Genomic DNA, 17,529 nt, shown 5'->3' on the forward strand with positions numbered 1-17,529 from the left:
GTTTTTTTGTGTGTGTGTTTGATTGTTTTTTGTTTTTCTTTTTACCTAGAATGGATTATTTTATGCTCATAGCCCATCTGATAGGTTTTTAGGTGTCAGAGAGGTGCAGGGATTGTCCAGTTACAAGAAGCTATTTTCAGCTATGGTGGCACTTAAAGGCTAGTTTGCAGTAGAAAAACATGGACAGAAAGCAGCATGACATTAGCACAGGACGAATTTCTGCCATGTAAGAGCAGTCTCCTCTTGACTCCACAAGACAATACACCCCTGAAGACCAAGGGAAATTCTAAGTTTTTGTTTCCCTCAGCAGCCTCTCCAAGATAAAGAAGTAGGCATTTTTGCTGTTGCTTTTAAGAAATCCAATAGTTTGATTCAGGACATGGCTGAGATTTAACAGTGATAGACTCTATTCACAGCACCATTCTGGGTATAATAAATAGGATGGGGGTAGATCCAGATTCAAATTCCTTTTCCTCTCTCTGTTTTATAGTAGGTATTTGAACCAAATCCTTTATAAGGAAGTGCTTTTAGCACTATGGTGTAAATTGTTACTATTTTTTACGGAATGTCTACACATGTTTTTCTTTGTATAAAATAATTGAATGTTATATAATCAAACCAAGAACTAGGATCTGAGTCTTTTGTGAGGAGGCTGGACATGAACAGCTGGTGATTCTGATCTCAAGTCCAGTATTCAATGTATTTAAGCAGAAGAACAACTTCAGAAGAACAGTCTTACAGAGTTTTCTTAGAACTGAGCTGCAGCCCAGTGTTTAACAAACCTCTGTGGAGGGAAGACACCTGATGTTAAAATCTTGCTCCAAATCAGATTGTGGCAGTAGCAGCTTAGTGTTAATGCACTGGGTACACTGGAAACCAGGAGTCTGCAGGGCCACAGGTTGTAAATTCTGAGCTGGAGAGCCATATGTGTACAGTTTGGATTTAGATGCCCTGTTACTTCTGGAAGGCTAGAGCTTGGCATACGCCATTAATGAGCTGGTACAGATCCTCATACAGTACAGTTACCCTGTACCTTCTAGTTTTAGCTGGCTAAGTCTCTCCACCTAACACTGCTTGCCCTTTTCAAGGCTGGTGATCACACAGAATTGTAGGATGCCAACTAAGGCGAGACTGGATGGGGCTTTAAGCAAGCTGGACTAGTGGGAGGTGGTATAGGGGTTGAAAGTAGGTGAGATTTAAGGTCCCTTCCAACCCAAGCCATTCTATGACTTAGTTCTGATTTTTTTTTCAACTAGTCCTATTTCAGCAGATAAAGAGTATGTTGGTACTTTATCAAAGATAACTAAGTGGATACAGTCAATATTTTAACTAAATGTAATAATCTGTTTTTTTTTCTCAATCATTTGCATAATTAGACTGAGCTAGTGCAAATCAGTTAGACAAACCTTAAAAGAACAGTAACAAATGAAATTGAGTAGGCAACAACTGAGTCATTCTAGGCATAATATTTCTAAGCAGGATATTTTGAAGAGATTTTAATGATGTCAGAACTACCTAGATGAGAAGAGGACTTCCATTTTTAGTCCTTCAGCCTTTAATCTGAATTCATGTGCATAAAACAGCTCCATTAATTTAAAGACAAACACATAATTTGGTGTTTTTAGAATTAGATCTCATTGCTTTTTGTATTTTTTGCACCTGTATAGCATAGCTATTTCTATTTGATATAGTTATTCAGTCAAGAGAGAACCGTAACTTTTATCTGGAGTTCTAATCATCTATTATTTCCTCAGAAATTACTTTTTTCCAAGAAAGGCTGTAAACAAATCCATTTCTTTGGTAAGTCTAGGTATGAGATAGTGTTTGAATTGTTAAGACTGTACTGTAAACTTGTCTTTTTCCATTTGTTACTTTCAAAAAATTGAAGCATACAAAACAATTTCCTTTTGGAATTACCTTTAAAACAAATTTGGCTTTTTTTTTTTTTTTGAAATTCATGACAAGACCATTCCTTTTGTCAAGAGCGTGCATGCTAGTTTTATTATAGTAGAAAAAGCTGTTGCTGAATTTTTAGAGTTGTTTCACAATCAGTTATATCAGAATAATTTACTGAATTGAGAGATTATTCAAGAGGCGTAGTTGTCTGGTACTTCCTCCCATGAAGATTCTTCCCATAGTGAAAGAAGCATGTGATGTGAGTTCAGGCTGTTTTTGTTGATGGCATCCCTAGTCCTGCAAATAGTGATGGACTGGCTGCATTCTTACTTGTAAAAGTACTGGAATAAATTTAAGCATTCAGTCCCTAGGTGATTACTTAAGAGGGAAAAGAGGAAGAGCAGGTTAATAAATGCAAGGTTAATTGCTATAGTTCTAGACGAGAGCCTCTCAGTGGTTAGTAGCTAGAGACTATAAAACTGAAAGATCCGATAACAAAAGCTTCATTGACTACATGAAGAAACAGTTATGAATGTTATTATTTTTTCTGAATCACATATTCACTCTTCTCTATGTAGCAAATCCATAGAACTGTGTAAAGATATTGTAGCATGGCTAGTGTCGGGGTACCAGATTTAAGTGGGCATGTCTTTGATAAATGTTAGTAGCCAGAAAAAAGGAGCCCTTGGAGATTTTTGTGAGTAGATTTCTGTAGGAGCCTCCACTGGTGTCTCTATATGAGTGCAGTTAAAAAAAAAATATTAACCCCAATGATGCTGTTAGTTTTATCTTCCTAACTTACTAACTAAGTTAATCTTTCTTACTAACTTATGGTTATTTAAAGAAAGACAGAATTTAACAAATACATCTTTAGAATTTTTAAAGATAAAACTAAGTCCCATTCCCATGCTCTTCTTTGTTTCCAGAACACCACAGAATTCCTGCTTTGGAAGAGGCAAGTTGGCTGCTGGGGAACATCAACCAGACTGGCTACTTCAGAGTTAATTATGATATTAGGAATTGGAGGCTGTTGATTAATCAGCTGACAAGGAACCATGAGGTAAGCTCTTCTTCTCAACCCTAAAATCTCTTTTGATAAGTGAACTTTCATTATTTCATCACCCTCGATGGTTCCATTTTTCTGTTTGTTCCTCATAGGTTATCTCTGTCAGCGATAGAGCAGGCTTGATCGATGATGCATTCAATCTAGCCAGGTATGTTTACTTGAAGATTATCTATCTTCATACACATTCCTACAACAACTCATGCAATCACTAACTCAGCAGTAGAGTGTGTTTTGAAGCTAAATATGTTCTAAATGCACTTTTGTTTTTTTCTCCCTTTTTTTGGGGTGTGTGTGTGTGTGTATAGTGCATAAACATGGTATGTAGCACATTTCACTGCTCTTGATCAATAATTGCTGTAGGGTATTTCCCAGTCTGGAGAGGTCTGATCAATTTTGCACCTAGTTCAATTTAACACTTTGGAAGTAAATAATCGCTTTCCACTTTCTCAAATGAACAAGGGATTAGTTCTTTTTTTTCTTATTTTTCTCCCTAAAGCCCCCTCCCTCCTTTTTTTTTTTCCTTTTTTCCTTTTTCTTCTATGTGACCCTTTTGCTGTATTTTATTTGTGTTGGAAAGCACCTTCAAGCTCCAAGAGGATTTTTTACCCTGACTTATGGTGTTATATCATTTTTCCAATATCTTTCTTTTCTTGTAATCTGTTAAAATGGACTGTTTTTCTACATGATGTTTTTCACATGGAATGGAAAGTCAGAGTTTTGTTGATTGTTTCTGGAATTTATACAGCTTTTTGTGTTTTATTATGACTAGAGTTATGTAAATTAACACAGTGTGGGTTAATGCTTTCTTTATGAACTAAGACAATTAAATAATCCCTGTTTTGAAGTCAAAACATTCAGTACATTGGTAGTCAAAGTGAAAAATAAGAGAAAAGTAGAGGAACTTTTCAAACTTAGAGATTTTTGAGATTCCTGGGAACACTGCATCAGTAAAACACTGTGATGTCAAAGTCTGTGTGAGAAGAATTCCTGGTAGTACTGGCTTTTCTGTTTACTCATGTATTTATAGTCATATTTGTGCAGGGGCTTGAAAGAATTGGCAGGATGGAGGTACATTTCAGTAAAAATGATCATCAGAGATTTTTGAGATTCAGTCACAATGTCACACAAATTATGGCTCTGTGATGTTCCAGCTTATTTGCAGTAAAGAATAGTTGTGTGCCCTATCACTCTGTTCCTGCTGCCAGTGCTAGCCTGAATATACAACATAAACTAGTGACTAGCCTGTATTTAACAATCTGGCAATGTAGTAGAGAAGAAAGCATCACAGGGAGAAGAGGAGCACCCTTTTTCTTTTTGCACTGCTCTTCATTCTTGACTTGTAGCTTCTTCTCATTGGCAATGCTACATGATTAGAAGTAGGTCACCATTTCTGTTTTCAGTGGACTGTGACCCATGTACTTCTTGGCTAGAAGAATACTGCAGAATATTTCAAAATACCTAGACAGTTGGAAAAACTAATGTGTGCTCAGCAATGTAAAAGTCTCTTCCAGCTTTTTTTTTTTTTTTAATTTTTAAGTTTTTGGCACCTCAGAGCTGCTTTTTGTCTAATAAAGCTGAAGTAATTTATGATTGTACAGAATCAGTGTGTGGCTTTCTTCTTTTTCCACGAACTGAATGCAGTCGGATGTGATTTGACTTTACCGAAAATCTAAGCACTGAAAAAACCTGTTTCTGAAGCTGGTTTTTGTAGGTTGCAGTTTTTCTTCTGAGTACTGAGCCAATGCTCTAGGATGTCTTCTTCATGAAACATAAAGACATGGTCTTGATTAAAGTTGCAGTCTGCATAATCTGGCCACATTTTCTTACCTAAAAAACACCCAGACACGGATAAGAAGCTCATTCCCAACCTGCTGTCCAAAGCTCTTTGATGATAATACTGGATCCAGCTGTTTTTTTCCCAGGTAGCTCTGTGAGAACACTGTGAGTTTGTTCACAAGATTTCGTATTGTAAAAATCTGACATTCTGTTTCTAATGATGAGCTGCAGTGGGCATCTACTGCATTTGTTAATCATGCACCATGGAAAAAAATTAGTTGTGCTAAATATTTGCACTGTATACCCATGTGTATGTGTAGTTAAACAATAATACTTTTAACAGGGATACACAGATTCCTGCTACTTTTAAATTTTTGGACTGACTCCTGTCACTAACAGTACCTTGAATATACATTGTACAAGCCAGTCTTGCTGTGACAGAATTGGTTGAAGTAGAGATGTAGAAACGTGCATGTTTGTGACTAGTAAATTTATAGGCAGTATTCAAAGAGTAGCAATAAGTTACATGGACCTGGCTAAACTTGGCATGTAGGCTGTATTGTTAATCTTTTTTTTTACTTCATTCATCTATCACTTTTCCTAAAGAAAAAAACACCATGACTGATTATAATCATGCTTAAGATACTCTTATTGTCTGGTATAGCTTTGTAAGAAGACTTCAGTATTTTTTGTTTTTATTACCCCTCTCCTAGACAAAGAAAGACCAGGAACAGACTGCTACTTTGCTACTCCTACTCCTTGCTCTGCTCCTTTATTGTGAGCAGGACTAGAGAGGCACTGAGAGTGTTAGGAGTGTTTCGGGACAGGCCTAGTTAGCTGAGCACCTCTGGGAATATGAAAGCATGTGTGGAAATTCTTGTGGGGGCAAGTGGTGGGGAGTCACACGCTGTGCTGCCGTACAGTGCATTGGCCTCACTGTGTCATATGCTCAGCAGTGTTCCAAAACAAGCTCTGAGGTCTATCTTAATGATACGGACACTCTCAGTTTCCTCAAAAAGTCCATGTTCAGGAGGTCACCATTAGCCTAAGAACAGCCTGCCTTTTACTCTTGGCTGCAAGGCACTGTGTAGATAGTCGCTTTGCTTTTTGTCAGAGCAGTACCATGCTTTGGATGTTACCTGCCTCCTGGATGCAGCGCTGATTCAATCTACTGTCTGATGCACAGAGTGTGTTTCTCCCTCTCCATATAATGTTATGTGATAGGGAGATTAAACACAGACAATTGTCTCTGACTGGAACATGCGAAAAGGTGAGTAACCTTATTGACCAGGCACAGAGGTAGTAATTGGTAGTTTAGACCTGACTTGGAGAAGACTGCTGTTTTTAAGGCTAATTCTGTCCTCTGATGTAGTACCTAGTGGTACTGATATGTTATCTTCTTGTCTACCTCTATAAACATAGACATTTTAAGAGAGGAGAGAGCTCTGGAAAATACACTTTTTATTTTAATCCTTAGATATTATTTTCAATGATAAAATAATGTATAAATAAAAACATAACTTCTTAAATCTATGCATGTCCTTTTTAAAACAATTTCCAATGCAAGCAGGTTTTTTACTGTATTAACTACTGTATTTCATTAAAATGCCCCGTAGTTAGAGATTTCTAAAGTACCCCCTAATGTGCTGTTGAACGTGATAGAGATAATGTCCTCTCCACAGCAGAAAGGTTCAGTTCTAATTTTCCAATGTCCTAGTATGATAAGTCTTAATGTGGTATTTCTATATACTGTTAATGCAAGTTGATTTTGTTTCTGAAACATGTACATGTCTTACCTTTAGTAAAACATTGACATCTGGAGAAAGCTGAAAAAATATAATTTATTTTGGAGCACGTTTTCTTTTTTTTTTCTAAGAAATGTGTTTGATTTTATTCCTCCAAGTTGTTTATTATCCTTTTATTGTCCAGCACAATGATTTCTCAAAAATAAGTTTAAATGAATTGATAACTTCAAGGAATATTTTAAGCTGTATAAATTTGATTTCCTAAACTTTTGCCCATTTTCTATGTAAATATATTCCTTCTTTTGTCTTGGTGTATTTTGGTTCCATAAAATCAATCTAACAGAGTTGAACTGAATAGTAATGATAAAAGAAAGCTACAGTTTGCCCACTGTGTTTGAATTCTCACAAACTGTTTTGTTTTCTGAAAATTTTTAAACATAATTCTCTTCTCAGCTGCAGTGCATACATGCATCCTGAGGATCTGGAGTGCTGTAGCTTTGGCAGTAACATCACTTAGGGAAATATATGCCCAAAATCTTGAGCTAGAACAGAACCTTATCACTCTCTCTTTCCTTCTCACTGACAATCCTTTATCTTTTTTGGGTGTTTTCTGTGAGATTTCAGAACAATTTGAAATGATGTGATTGTATTAAATGAGCTGGGTGTATTGATACTAAACTGAGGTAGCCAAGAGAAGAGAAATGGAACTGTGTTTTTCCTCTGTGCTTTGATTGAGCAAAGGTAGTTCAGAGAGCTGTAATAAGTAGTGTCACAGGAAGAAAGATCCTATGGTTTCCTGAGTGTGAATAATGCTGTCAGATTGTCCTGTCTTTCTCTTTCCTTGGAGTAGGGTATCAGTAACTATGTGAGATGGGATGCTTCTCACTTTACTTTAGACATCCCAAAGGTAGACCTGTAAATCTGAGCTCATCGTCCTGTACTGCACTGACAGATAATGGAGAGAAATGTGCACTTGACCTCTTGAAGCCACTTAATACAGAATTAAATAAATTACCCTCCTGATGTCTGCAGCCTTGTGCCACCCCCAGTTCTTATTTGCAGAGCTCTAAATCTTCATATTCACTTCCACTCATTAAACTGGTTGAATTAATCCAATGTTATGTCAAAGAAATACGTCTGGTTTTATTCAGTGCTAATCAGTGTTGAATCAGATGATCACATGTGACTGTGGATACCTATTTTAGTCTAATTTAAAATATTGTTCCTTCCTGTCCTGGAAGAAGCCACCTGTTTTGTGTCTTGAAACCTAAATTGTATCTAATACCCCTCTTTCCTGCCTATACCACAGTCACATTAAGGTGATAGCTGCTTGGTTTGCAGGACAGTTTCTCAGAAATGAAGCTCTGATGCTGACAGTCTGCCTTGCTATTGATCAATATCTTGCCTTCTGTTCTGCCACTGAAGAGATCGTGTAGTTCTTTGGATACTCAGACTTTTCTGACTGTTCAAATTGCCTAGTGACAGTGTGGAATATACCAAGACTAAACTCATTGATTACACATTAACAAAGGCCAAAGATAAAATTTGGTGGTAGATTTTGCATATTTCTTATCAGTATTTCTTAAATGGATTCATGAAAAATCATGAAGCGATGTTGTTAACTAATTGTTCTTCTGCTGCTGGGATGCTTCACTGGCCATGGAAGTCTCTTTTCCAGGCATTCAGTTCTGTGAGCCCTTTTTGAACATTAGAGAATAGGAGAGAAAGTTTGTCTGTCCTTGATTAACACAGAGCAGAGGAAAACAAAACCTAGTATCTATGTAATGGAGGGATAATAAACAGTGTGACAGTGATTCACTGTTTGAGGAAGTAGATGAGTAAATTAGTAAAAGTGAGGGAAGACTGCTATTACTGGCAGAGTAAGAAACAGCCTGACCATAGAATCATAGAATTGCTTAGGTTGGAAAAGACCTTAAAGATCATCAAGTCCAACCGCAACCTAACCATACTACCCTGACTATTAACAACCCACCGCTAAATCATGTCCCCGAGCACCACATCCAAACGGTTTTAAAACACGTTCACCTCCCTGAGGAGCCTATTCCAGTGCTTAACAACCCCTTCTGTAAGGAAGTTTTTCCTGATATCCAACCTAAACCTCCCCTGGCACAACTTGAGGCCATTTCCTCTTGTCCTGTCACCTGTCACCTGTGAGAAGAGACCAACCCCTCTCTCACTGCAATCACCTTTCAGCCTTCTCTTCCCCAGACTAAACAGCCCCAGTTCCTTTAGTCTGTCCTCATAGGGCATATTCTCCAAGCCCTTCACAAGCCTTGTTGCCCTTCTTAGGACCTGCTCCAGCACCTCTATGTCCTTTCTGTATTGAGGTGCCCAAAACTGAACACAGTACTCGAGGTGGGGCCTCACCACTGCCGAGTACAGGGGCAGGATGACTTCCCTAGTCCTGCTCACCACACCATTCCTGATACAAGCCAGGATGCCATTGGCCTTCTTGGCCACCTGGGCACACTGCTGGCTCATATTCAGCCAACTGTCCATCAGCACACCAAGGTCCCTTTCTGTCAGGCAGCTTTCCAGCCACTCCTCCGCAAGCCTGTAGGGTTGCCTGGGGTTGTTGTGACCAAAATGCAGGACCTGACACTTGGCCCTATTGAAACTCATACGGTTTACCTTGACCCATCATTCCAGTCTACCCAGGTCCCTCTGTAAAGCCTTTCTACCCTCAGGCAGATCAACACTCCCTCCCAACTTGGTGTTGTCTGCAAACTTACTGAGGGTGCACTGAATCCCCTCATCAAGATCATTGATAAAGATATTGAATAGAAGGGGCCCCAGCACCGAGCCCTGGGGGACACCACTCATGACTGGCCACCAACTGGATTTAACTCCACAGGCCACAACTCTTTGGGCCCAGCCATCCAGCCAGTGTTTCACCCAGCAGGGCATATGCCCATCCAAATGAGGGGCAGCCAGCTTCTCCAGAAGGATGCTGTGGGGGACAGTGTCAAAGGCCTTATTGAAGTCCAGGTGGACCACATCGACAGCCTTACCTTCATCCACTAAGTGAGTCACCTTGTCATAGAAACAAAATCAGTTTTGTCAAACAGGATCTACCATTCATAAACCCATGCTGACTGGGCCTGATTCCCTTGTTGACCTTTAATTGCTCCATGATGACTCCCAAGATTATCCATTCCATAACCTTCCCTGGCACCGAGGTGAGACTGATAGGTCTATAGCTACCGGGATCATCTTTCCGGCCCTTTTTGAGGATGGAAATCACATTTGCTAGTCAACCAGGACATCACCTGTTAGCCAGGACTGTTGAAAGATGATGGAGAGCGGCCTGGCAACCACATCCACCAACTCCCTCAGCACTCTAGGGTGCAATCCACCTGGCCCCATGGACTTGTGAGTGTCCAGCTTTTGGAGCAGGTCCAAAACCATCTCATCATGGATTGCGCATGGCCTATTCTGGTCCCAGTCCCCATCTACTACATCATACTACAGTGCTGCCTATTTCACAGCTTGTGAGGAGAGGGAGCTGTTGTCTATCCAGTCTAAGTTCTTTTTAGGACAGCAAAGCCCACTCCTGTAGTCTTCACAAATACAGAGAGTTATGTCAGAAATAAGCAGTGACAAAAAAACACACCTTCAGAATTACCTGTGAACTAAAGAGCTTTCCTTTTTGCTTGGCTTTCATTAAAGTTCCTCCCAGAATCTTATTCACCAGATCAAAATCAGGAGCCTGGTGCAGGTAGATAATAAGTTATGGTAATTGTTTCCCTGCCTTTAATCAGTTCCTGGCTTGCTTCTTTCCAAGTTCTAAGTTCTGCTAGCTCTGGAAAACCAAAGTCTGAGGGTAAGGGAAGGGATAGCGTTAACCTGACTTTCAGTAAATAAAGATTCTCTACCTTGACAGAAATTTGTCTTTAATAGGTAAGGTATTTGACTACAAGGTGGGTTCCAGGACTAAAATACAGAAACTGCAACAGTACTACCAACATTTACACAGAAGCGACTGCTGACCGTTGGAATTCCTGACTGTAGTTATCCTGTAACTTAATCTCTAATTCATATGCTCTAATTCATATGAAAGCATATGAATCCAGAATTCTTACTGATAAATTTGAAGAATATTTTCTTGAAGAGGGAAGTGTTTGTCCCTCTCTACACTGTACTGGTATGGCCTCTCCTTGAGCATTGTGTGCATTTTGGGCACCTCAGTACAAAAAGGACGTAAACTATTGGAGGGTGTCCAAAGGAGGGCTACAAAGATGGTGGAAGGTCTGGAGGGCAAGATGTATGAGGAGCAGCTGAGATCCCTGGGTTTGTTCAGCCCAGAGCAGAGGAGGACTCATGGTGACCTACAGCTCCTTACAGGGAGTGGAGGGTCAGTGCTGAGCTCTGCTCTCTGTGGCAGCGACAGGACCTGAGGGAATGACATGGAACTGTGTCACAGGAGGATCAGGTTGGGTGTAAGGGAATAGTTCATCACCAGACAGCAGCTGGATGCTGGAACAGGCTCCCTGGGGCAGTGGGAATGGCCTCAAGCTGCTGGACTTCAAGGAGCGTTTGAACAGTGCTCTCAGACGTAGGGTTTGATTTTTGAGTTGTGCTGTGAGGAACTAGGAGTTGGATTTGATGGTCCTTATGGATCCCTTCCAACTCAAGATATTCTATGATTCTATGATTCTATTAAATACGCGCGTGTCAAAATTAGTGAAGTGATGTTCATTGTAGTTTTCCACATCCTATTTCTAGGATAATTAGTTCCATGTTACACTTGGTTATGTTACTTAAAGTCCTGTTCCGTGTAATGTCAGGAAAAGTCAAGGCATTTGAGGCCCCATTTAAAACTCTGGGTCTAGATGATGAGTAGGCAATAAAGATAGAAGTTCTCATCTAGCCTAAGTACTGTACTTCAAATAGTTTCCAAATTTCAGCAGCCATATCCAGGGTTATTGACCTTGTTTGGCTTGGGTCATTCATTAACAATCATATGGAGTTCATTTAAATGGATGAACTGTGCAATTTAACTCCAGCCCTCATTACTATTCCTGATACCATTTGCTGGTAATTCAACACAGAAAAACAACAGATATGTTGAGTAGCTCCCTTAATTAGTGCCTCTGAGTACTAGTTAATGGAGCAAGTATTAGATTGATAGTTTCCATCATGCTTGATTAATAGTGGTATAGACTTAGTATTTTAATAAATAAGGCCTCGTCAAAATTATTTCAGCAGATACCGTAGTAAATTTTCAGTCATGACAATTTTAGTGATGGTTCTACACATGAGCAATTGATTTAGATATGTTTTCCTACAAGAGTTGTTGTTGGTTTTCCTTTGACATAAATACTCTCTCAATGAGCCACAGCAGTTGTACCTTTCTTAGAGAAAATAGAAAGCCACAAATATTTTAAGGTAGCCGTCATTCATTCCATATGCAGCGTATCAATCCATATGTTCTTCGAAATATCGCAGCCTTGATATCTGCTTTACATGGAGATACACTTTTCAGCTTACATTTACATATGTTCGTAAAAGAAGAATCAAACTGATTCTTGACAGTAAGCATTCTAAAAGTCAGTTCTGTTATTGGAGCTATGTATCATTTGTGCATCTGATTTTCTTGTGTAGATAAGAGCAGTGCAGCAAATTGTACACCACTTTTCAGGGAATCACTGGTGCTGCAAGAGTATTCCGGAGAATAGAAAAACCTATTGAGAGCAGCTTAAGAAGTTGAATAAGAGTCTTTGGCATGCACAAAAGAGAAGCTGTAGATCTCAGTTCTCTGCAGAGAGTTTAGTGCTGTGGGTAGGTCTAAGTGTAACATGTGTCTATCCTGTAGAAGTAGGTGATGTTGTTAATCCACATTCCCACAAAATTTGCCTATGCATCAATTATTCCTTGTACGATTATAGGAACAATTTTGTCCTATAAGCTATGTTAACTCTGTCCTTAGCAGAAGACCAGAACAAACTCAGGAAAACATGACAGTAGTTTCAAGGGAGTGCAAGAATTATTTTTAGCTGCTGGCTGTCAGCCTGTTGTCTTTTCAACTCACGCTCTTGGTCTGTTCAAGATGCTCGCTGAAATTAGCTTGATATGGGTGTATTCATGTTGCAGTGCAGATGCTATGGACTCTTGCACAATGACAGGAGAGGGGAACAGTCTGTGAAATCTGCGTTGGGAGGGTTAATCAAAACAGTGCTGAATTGCACTTTGAGAGAATGCTCAGCTTGGTGTTTCAGGTTGAACAAGGAAGGTGGCATGAGTGGAGCTTGTTGATGATTTCTTAGCCACTGTGGGTAGTGGAAAGGGGGCTGAAAAATGAAAATATAATGTGTGTGTTTGTGATGCAGGGGAAGTCTTTGTCTATCCTCACTACTTCTGCCATTGTATGGGGGCTCCCCTTCTTAGTTATGTTTGTTCCCTGTGCTCTTACAGTAAGTAGCTTTTTTTTCCTTCTCCTAGAATGCCATTGCTTTCCAAGGGTCTGGCAAGACCAGAATGGAGAGTAAGAGACTCTGCTGCTCCTTGTGGCAGGGAGGCTGGAAGTGCCACTCTAAACATCCTGTCCTTTCCCTTTTTAACAGCATCAGCAAAGGCAGTTTGAATTAGAACTAACTTTTCTAGCTAGAAAGGACTATCGTCAGTATAAACAAAGATCTGCCACCTTAGGCTGCTGACTGCTTTGCCTGCAGTTTGGAGCTCAGAAACTATGTTACTTTCTGGGCTCACCCAGTTACACTGTGCCAGGATTGTTATCTGGAAGAGGTTTGGTCTTTGGCAATATATGCTCTGTCTGCTTGGCAGAACAGACACAAACAGCTGCCAGGATACACTTCGGAACTGGAAGTGCGGATTGTTCTTTCAAGTTTTTTGGTCATCATTTGGTGATTTTATAAAATAGTTTTTGAAAGTGTATGCTTGGATTTATTAGTAGCTCACATTAAAGAGTAAGGTCTCTTTTCTCAATAAAATGTAACTCTCCAGAATCAATGGTGTATGAGTTTGTCTTCATCATATTTGGCTAGAATTGTGTTTTCCTATAAGTAAAGCAGTAAGTGGAAGGACTGTGCAAAGAGTAATGCACTGGACGGAGACTAGAGGAATCTCAGGTGCTGTTTCTGCTATGGAATCTTTAGGTGACCTTGGTAAAATCACTTAAACTGTTTGTGTGTCAGTTTTCTCTCTGTAAAATGAAGATAAGAGAATAGGTGAGGGGTTATAAGAATTTCAGAGGCTCTTTTATTATAAATATGTTTATAGAGAATTGCTTTTACAGAAATAATATCCAACTGTGTAGATATTCTGGCAAACAAAATTCCGATTGTATGCTTGTTTTCAAGATCACGCTTTTGTACTTTCCATATGAAGTTCCTGGCTTTTAAACACAAATTTTACTTGGCTGATTGATACACAAATTGTAAACATTAGAACAGGGAAGGAAAGAGAGATACAAAAATGTTTGATAATAATAAATAAATTCAATTCTGAATGTGCTCAAACATGCTTTCATAGATATCATTGCTCACTAACAACTTCAGGAGTAGAAGGGCTGCTTCATTATACCCCTCCCCAAAATTATTGTGAAATAAAGTAAATAATACTTTTAATAACCTAGTCATCTAAAAATGACCTCTACCAGCTCCTGAAATATATTCAAATGTCATCAATTAATTTAAGTGACAGATACACCTACAAAATCAGAGTTTGGCAGTGATGAAAAACATGACATTATCCAACTTACTGCTAAGTGTTAATTTTCAGCTGTAAGATCATTCCTTTTTATCTCGTACTCCTCCTCTGTTTTAATTCCTTTTTTTTTTTCCATATGGAAAGGAGGAGGAAAGGAGGGATACTAGGCCCAATCTGAGGACTTTTTTATTGTTTTACTTTTACAAATACTGGCTTTCAATGGCGTTGGTTTTTTTTTTTTTTCTCTTTTAAACAAAGGTGATTAATTAAAATTAACACTAGCCTTCACTTATGTGGCAACCCTAAATCTATGAAAGATAATTTAAACCATGTGATTACACTGATAATTGCATTGAATTTGAACTATTCTATGCAGTATGCTTAAAATGCTCTTGTGTGGAGCTGAATGTCACTTGAAAAGCCCTCAAATATTATGCATGTAAGAAAACATAATGATAAGCGTGCTTCACTTAACATTGTCATACTTTCTGAATCCTTTGATGTTAGAGAGGTTGAATGCTGATTAAATTTAGCTCTTAAAATGAGCTTATAAGCCAAATGGTGCTGTTGTACTTATCAAAGAGCAGATGTGTATTCCTGTCCTGTTTATGTGGAAGTCCACAGCTGGTGCAAATCATAATGCCTCCATTATGCCACTTTGGATGTCTTAAAAAAGCAGAATCCTCATCTGGACCTAAGTCAGCCCAGCGTTGGGAGTGGAAGATGATGCTTTTATACTCAAGGTCCCTGGGACCATTTTACAGAATGCTCATGAGCTTTCTATGAGAAAGCATTATTCTTCCAACTTCCTTCTGTGAATATGGATGTCAGACATCTTAAGGTTTTAATCTTTGAATTTCCAGACTTTTAAATGTGGAAGGTGACACATGTGACTTCAGGAGTTCATTTCACTCTTGCACGGGTTGTCTTGCTCAAAGGTTTTTTTCTGTGCCAGCATTCAACATACTATTTCTACTGAGATGCCACAGAATTGCTGTTAAAGCAATGCGGGAAAATATATCCTGAATACATCAATAGGGACACCAGTCCTTGGTACTTCCAGAAGAAATGAATAAGGTTAGAAAAAGCCAGATACAGTTATGTTTCTCAGTGACTTAAACTAATCCAGACACTTGACCTTAAAAGTGAAGGAATGAGTCAATGAATAAGAATCTGACTTATTTTAAAATATCCCGTTGTGGGTTAATGAATATATCCAGTTATTCATACATCACATAGGCACAGAAATGTAACTGAAGTTAATCTGAGTTGCACATCTATGTTCAGAAGAGCCGCATTTTTTTCCCTTCAAAATTATCCAAACAGAAAGCTAGTCATGTGTTATTTCATAAGAAACAGATGATGCAGGGTGAGTTTTAAACCAGTGGCAAGTAAATCACTTCATTTCCAATGTTTCAGCAACGTCGACCAGTTTGCTGCCAACTTGGATTTTCTAATTTTGATTTAAACACATAATTTATAATGGCTTTGTTTGGTGTTGGGACTAAGGGATAGATGGTACACGTGTATGTGGGATTCTCATCACTGTAAGGCAACACTGTTGTTTTTGTGACAGAGTCTGTTTGACTGGTGCTGGATTTATGATAGAAATAATTCAGAACAGAGTAATAATTTTCCCTTGGCAATTACACTACCATTTGGTACTTTGTCCCTAAGGGGAAAATGAATGTGCTGGGATCTGTCCATAAGTTCAGCGGCTCAGTGTGAAGAACAAATCAAGGTCAAAATGCAGCTGAATACACACTGATGTTTCATAATACAGTCTAGATCTCTAACTTTTATTTGACTTGCTAAGAGCTCATGTAACTTAAAGATTATTTTCTGTTGGTAGAGGATTTTTAGTGGGATATTTTTGTGATTAATATTTTATTACCACATTTGTTGCTTTCTATTCACTGTCTTTTTTTCTTTATAGCAGTGGTCACTGTAGCAGTTTCTTCAGTGTAAGCAGAATAGTTGCTTGTTCAATGGTCGGTGCTTATGATATTATGTAATGTCCTACGCAATGTTATGTACATATTACTTTTGAGAGGTCTTTATCTGCTCTGCTCTTGTCGTAAAAATAGGGAATAACCTTTTTACAACAGTTTGTCAGCAGCTCTTTAAGCATGAAAAGCCTGCTGGGCCAGGATGCTTGTCTAGAGATAATTTTTCTAATGACTGAAACAGATCTCTTCGCTTGACTGTATTCTTGTTCTCCCCTTTAGTTCATCAGGAAACAGCGAAATCCAGGAACATGATTGATAGGACAAACCTCACGTTTTGCCATGTTTCTAACTGATGCTAAAGTTTTGTGCAACAGTGGCTACAGAAAGGTTGACATTCTGGAAAACTGTTAGATAAGCACTGCTATATAAAGAGTGATAAAACAACCAAGAGTCTCAAATGTAATCATTTTGGTTAAATTTTGCTTTTGTAGGTAGTTTTTAAAATGACTCAGTTCAAAGAAGGCAGGCTTAGAGCTTGTAGAGGCTTTTTGCTAAACATGGACTCTTATCTGTGTGACTAGTGATGTCAATCAAAAACTTATATATAGAATGCAGTAAAGACCCCAGCTTTTTTTTTTACAGTGAGGTTACTTAAATAACATTTCATTTTTGAACATGTACATGGATCTGCTAATACTCTTCCATTAAGAGTTACTGGGAGAAGGACTGGAATTAAAATATCACCATGCCCTCAAGAAGAGGAGCACCAAAATTGTAGCGCTTATAGGATACCAATCACTAGAGGCCTATAAAAATGAAGTCAAATTACTTTCGGGAAGGACATTGGTAAGAACCTGCCTTGGAAGGGAAGGGACTATATGAGTTCTTAATGCTATTTCCAACATTTTCATTCCAGATGTAGTTTTGTAAAATTTTTAACCTGCACTTGAGAAATGCTTAACCTGAATGTAAGTTTGCATTCAGCCACTGTTTATAAATCTACAGTGACTTTTGACTGTTTTATATGCTACATACTTGCCATGACTATCCCAAATTTCTTTGCAGAATTTGGGTTGTATATCCATGCTTACTAAGATTCTCAGGTGGCTGCTTGAGACACCAGGTGCAACAATATGATGTCTCAGACCAGTCATGTGATTTCACATCACAATATGTCTGTGGTGTTTGTGTTTGTTACATGGTTTTGGTATAGCTTATAATCAGTTATTTCCTGAGTGATTGACAATTTCTCAGTTTTCTTCTGACATGGCTAGGCTGGAGAAGAACCTCATCTCTTTCCTCTGGTACATTTGGCAGGCAATATCTGATGGTACTTCTGCTGGACTTTAAGGACAGCAGTGTGATAGCTGAAAGGACACAAGAAAAATAAGGATTTTTTGACACTGAT

At 38.7% G+C, this 17,529-nt stretch overlaps 1 protein-coding gene across 2 annotated transcripts in view; it reads left to right on the forward strand.

Annotated features, from left to right (window-relative positions):
* Positions 1-17,529, forward strand: part of TRHDE (thyrotropin releasing hormone degrading enzyme) — a 222,165-nt gene that overhangs the window by 169,552 nt on the left and 35,084 nt on the right. For both annotated transcript variants that reach the window (XM_021385190.1, XM_021385191.1), the window contains 2 exons: positions 2,823-2,956; positions 3,055-3,110. In XM_021385190.1, the coding sequence (XP_021240865.1) occupies positions 2,823-2,956; positions 3,055-3,110 (190 nt within the window). The remainder of the gene's footprint in view (positions 1-2,822; positions 2,957-3,054; positions 3,111-17,529) is intronic.

The sequence above is a fragment of the Numida meleagris genome, chromosome 1, assembly GCF_002078875.1.
Source record: "Numida meleagris isolate 19003 breed g44 Domestic line chromosome 1, NumMel1.0, whole genome shotgun sequence".
In the NCBI taxonomy this organism is placed as follows: domain Eukaryota; kingdom Metazoa; phylum Chordata; class Aves; order Galliformes; family Numididae; genus Numida; species Numida meleagris.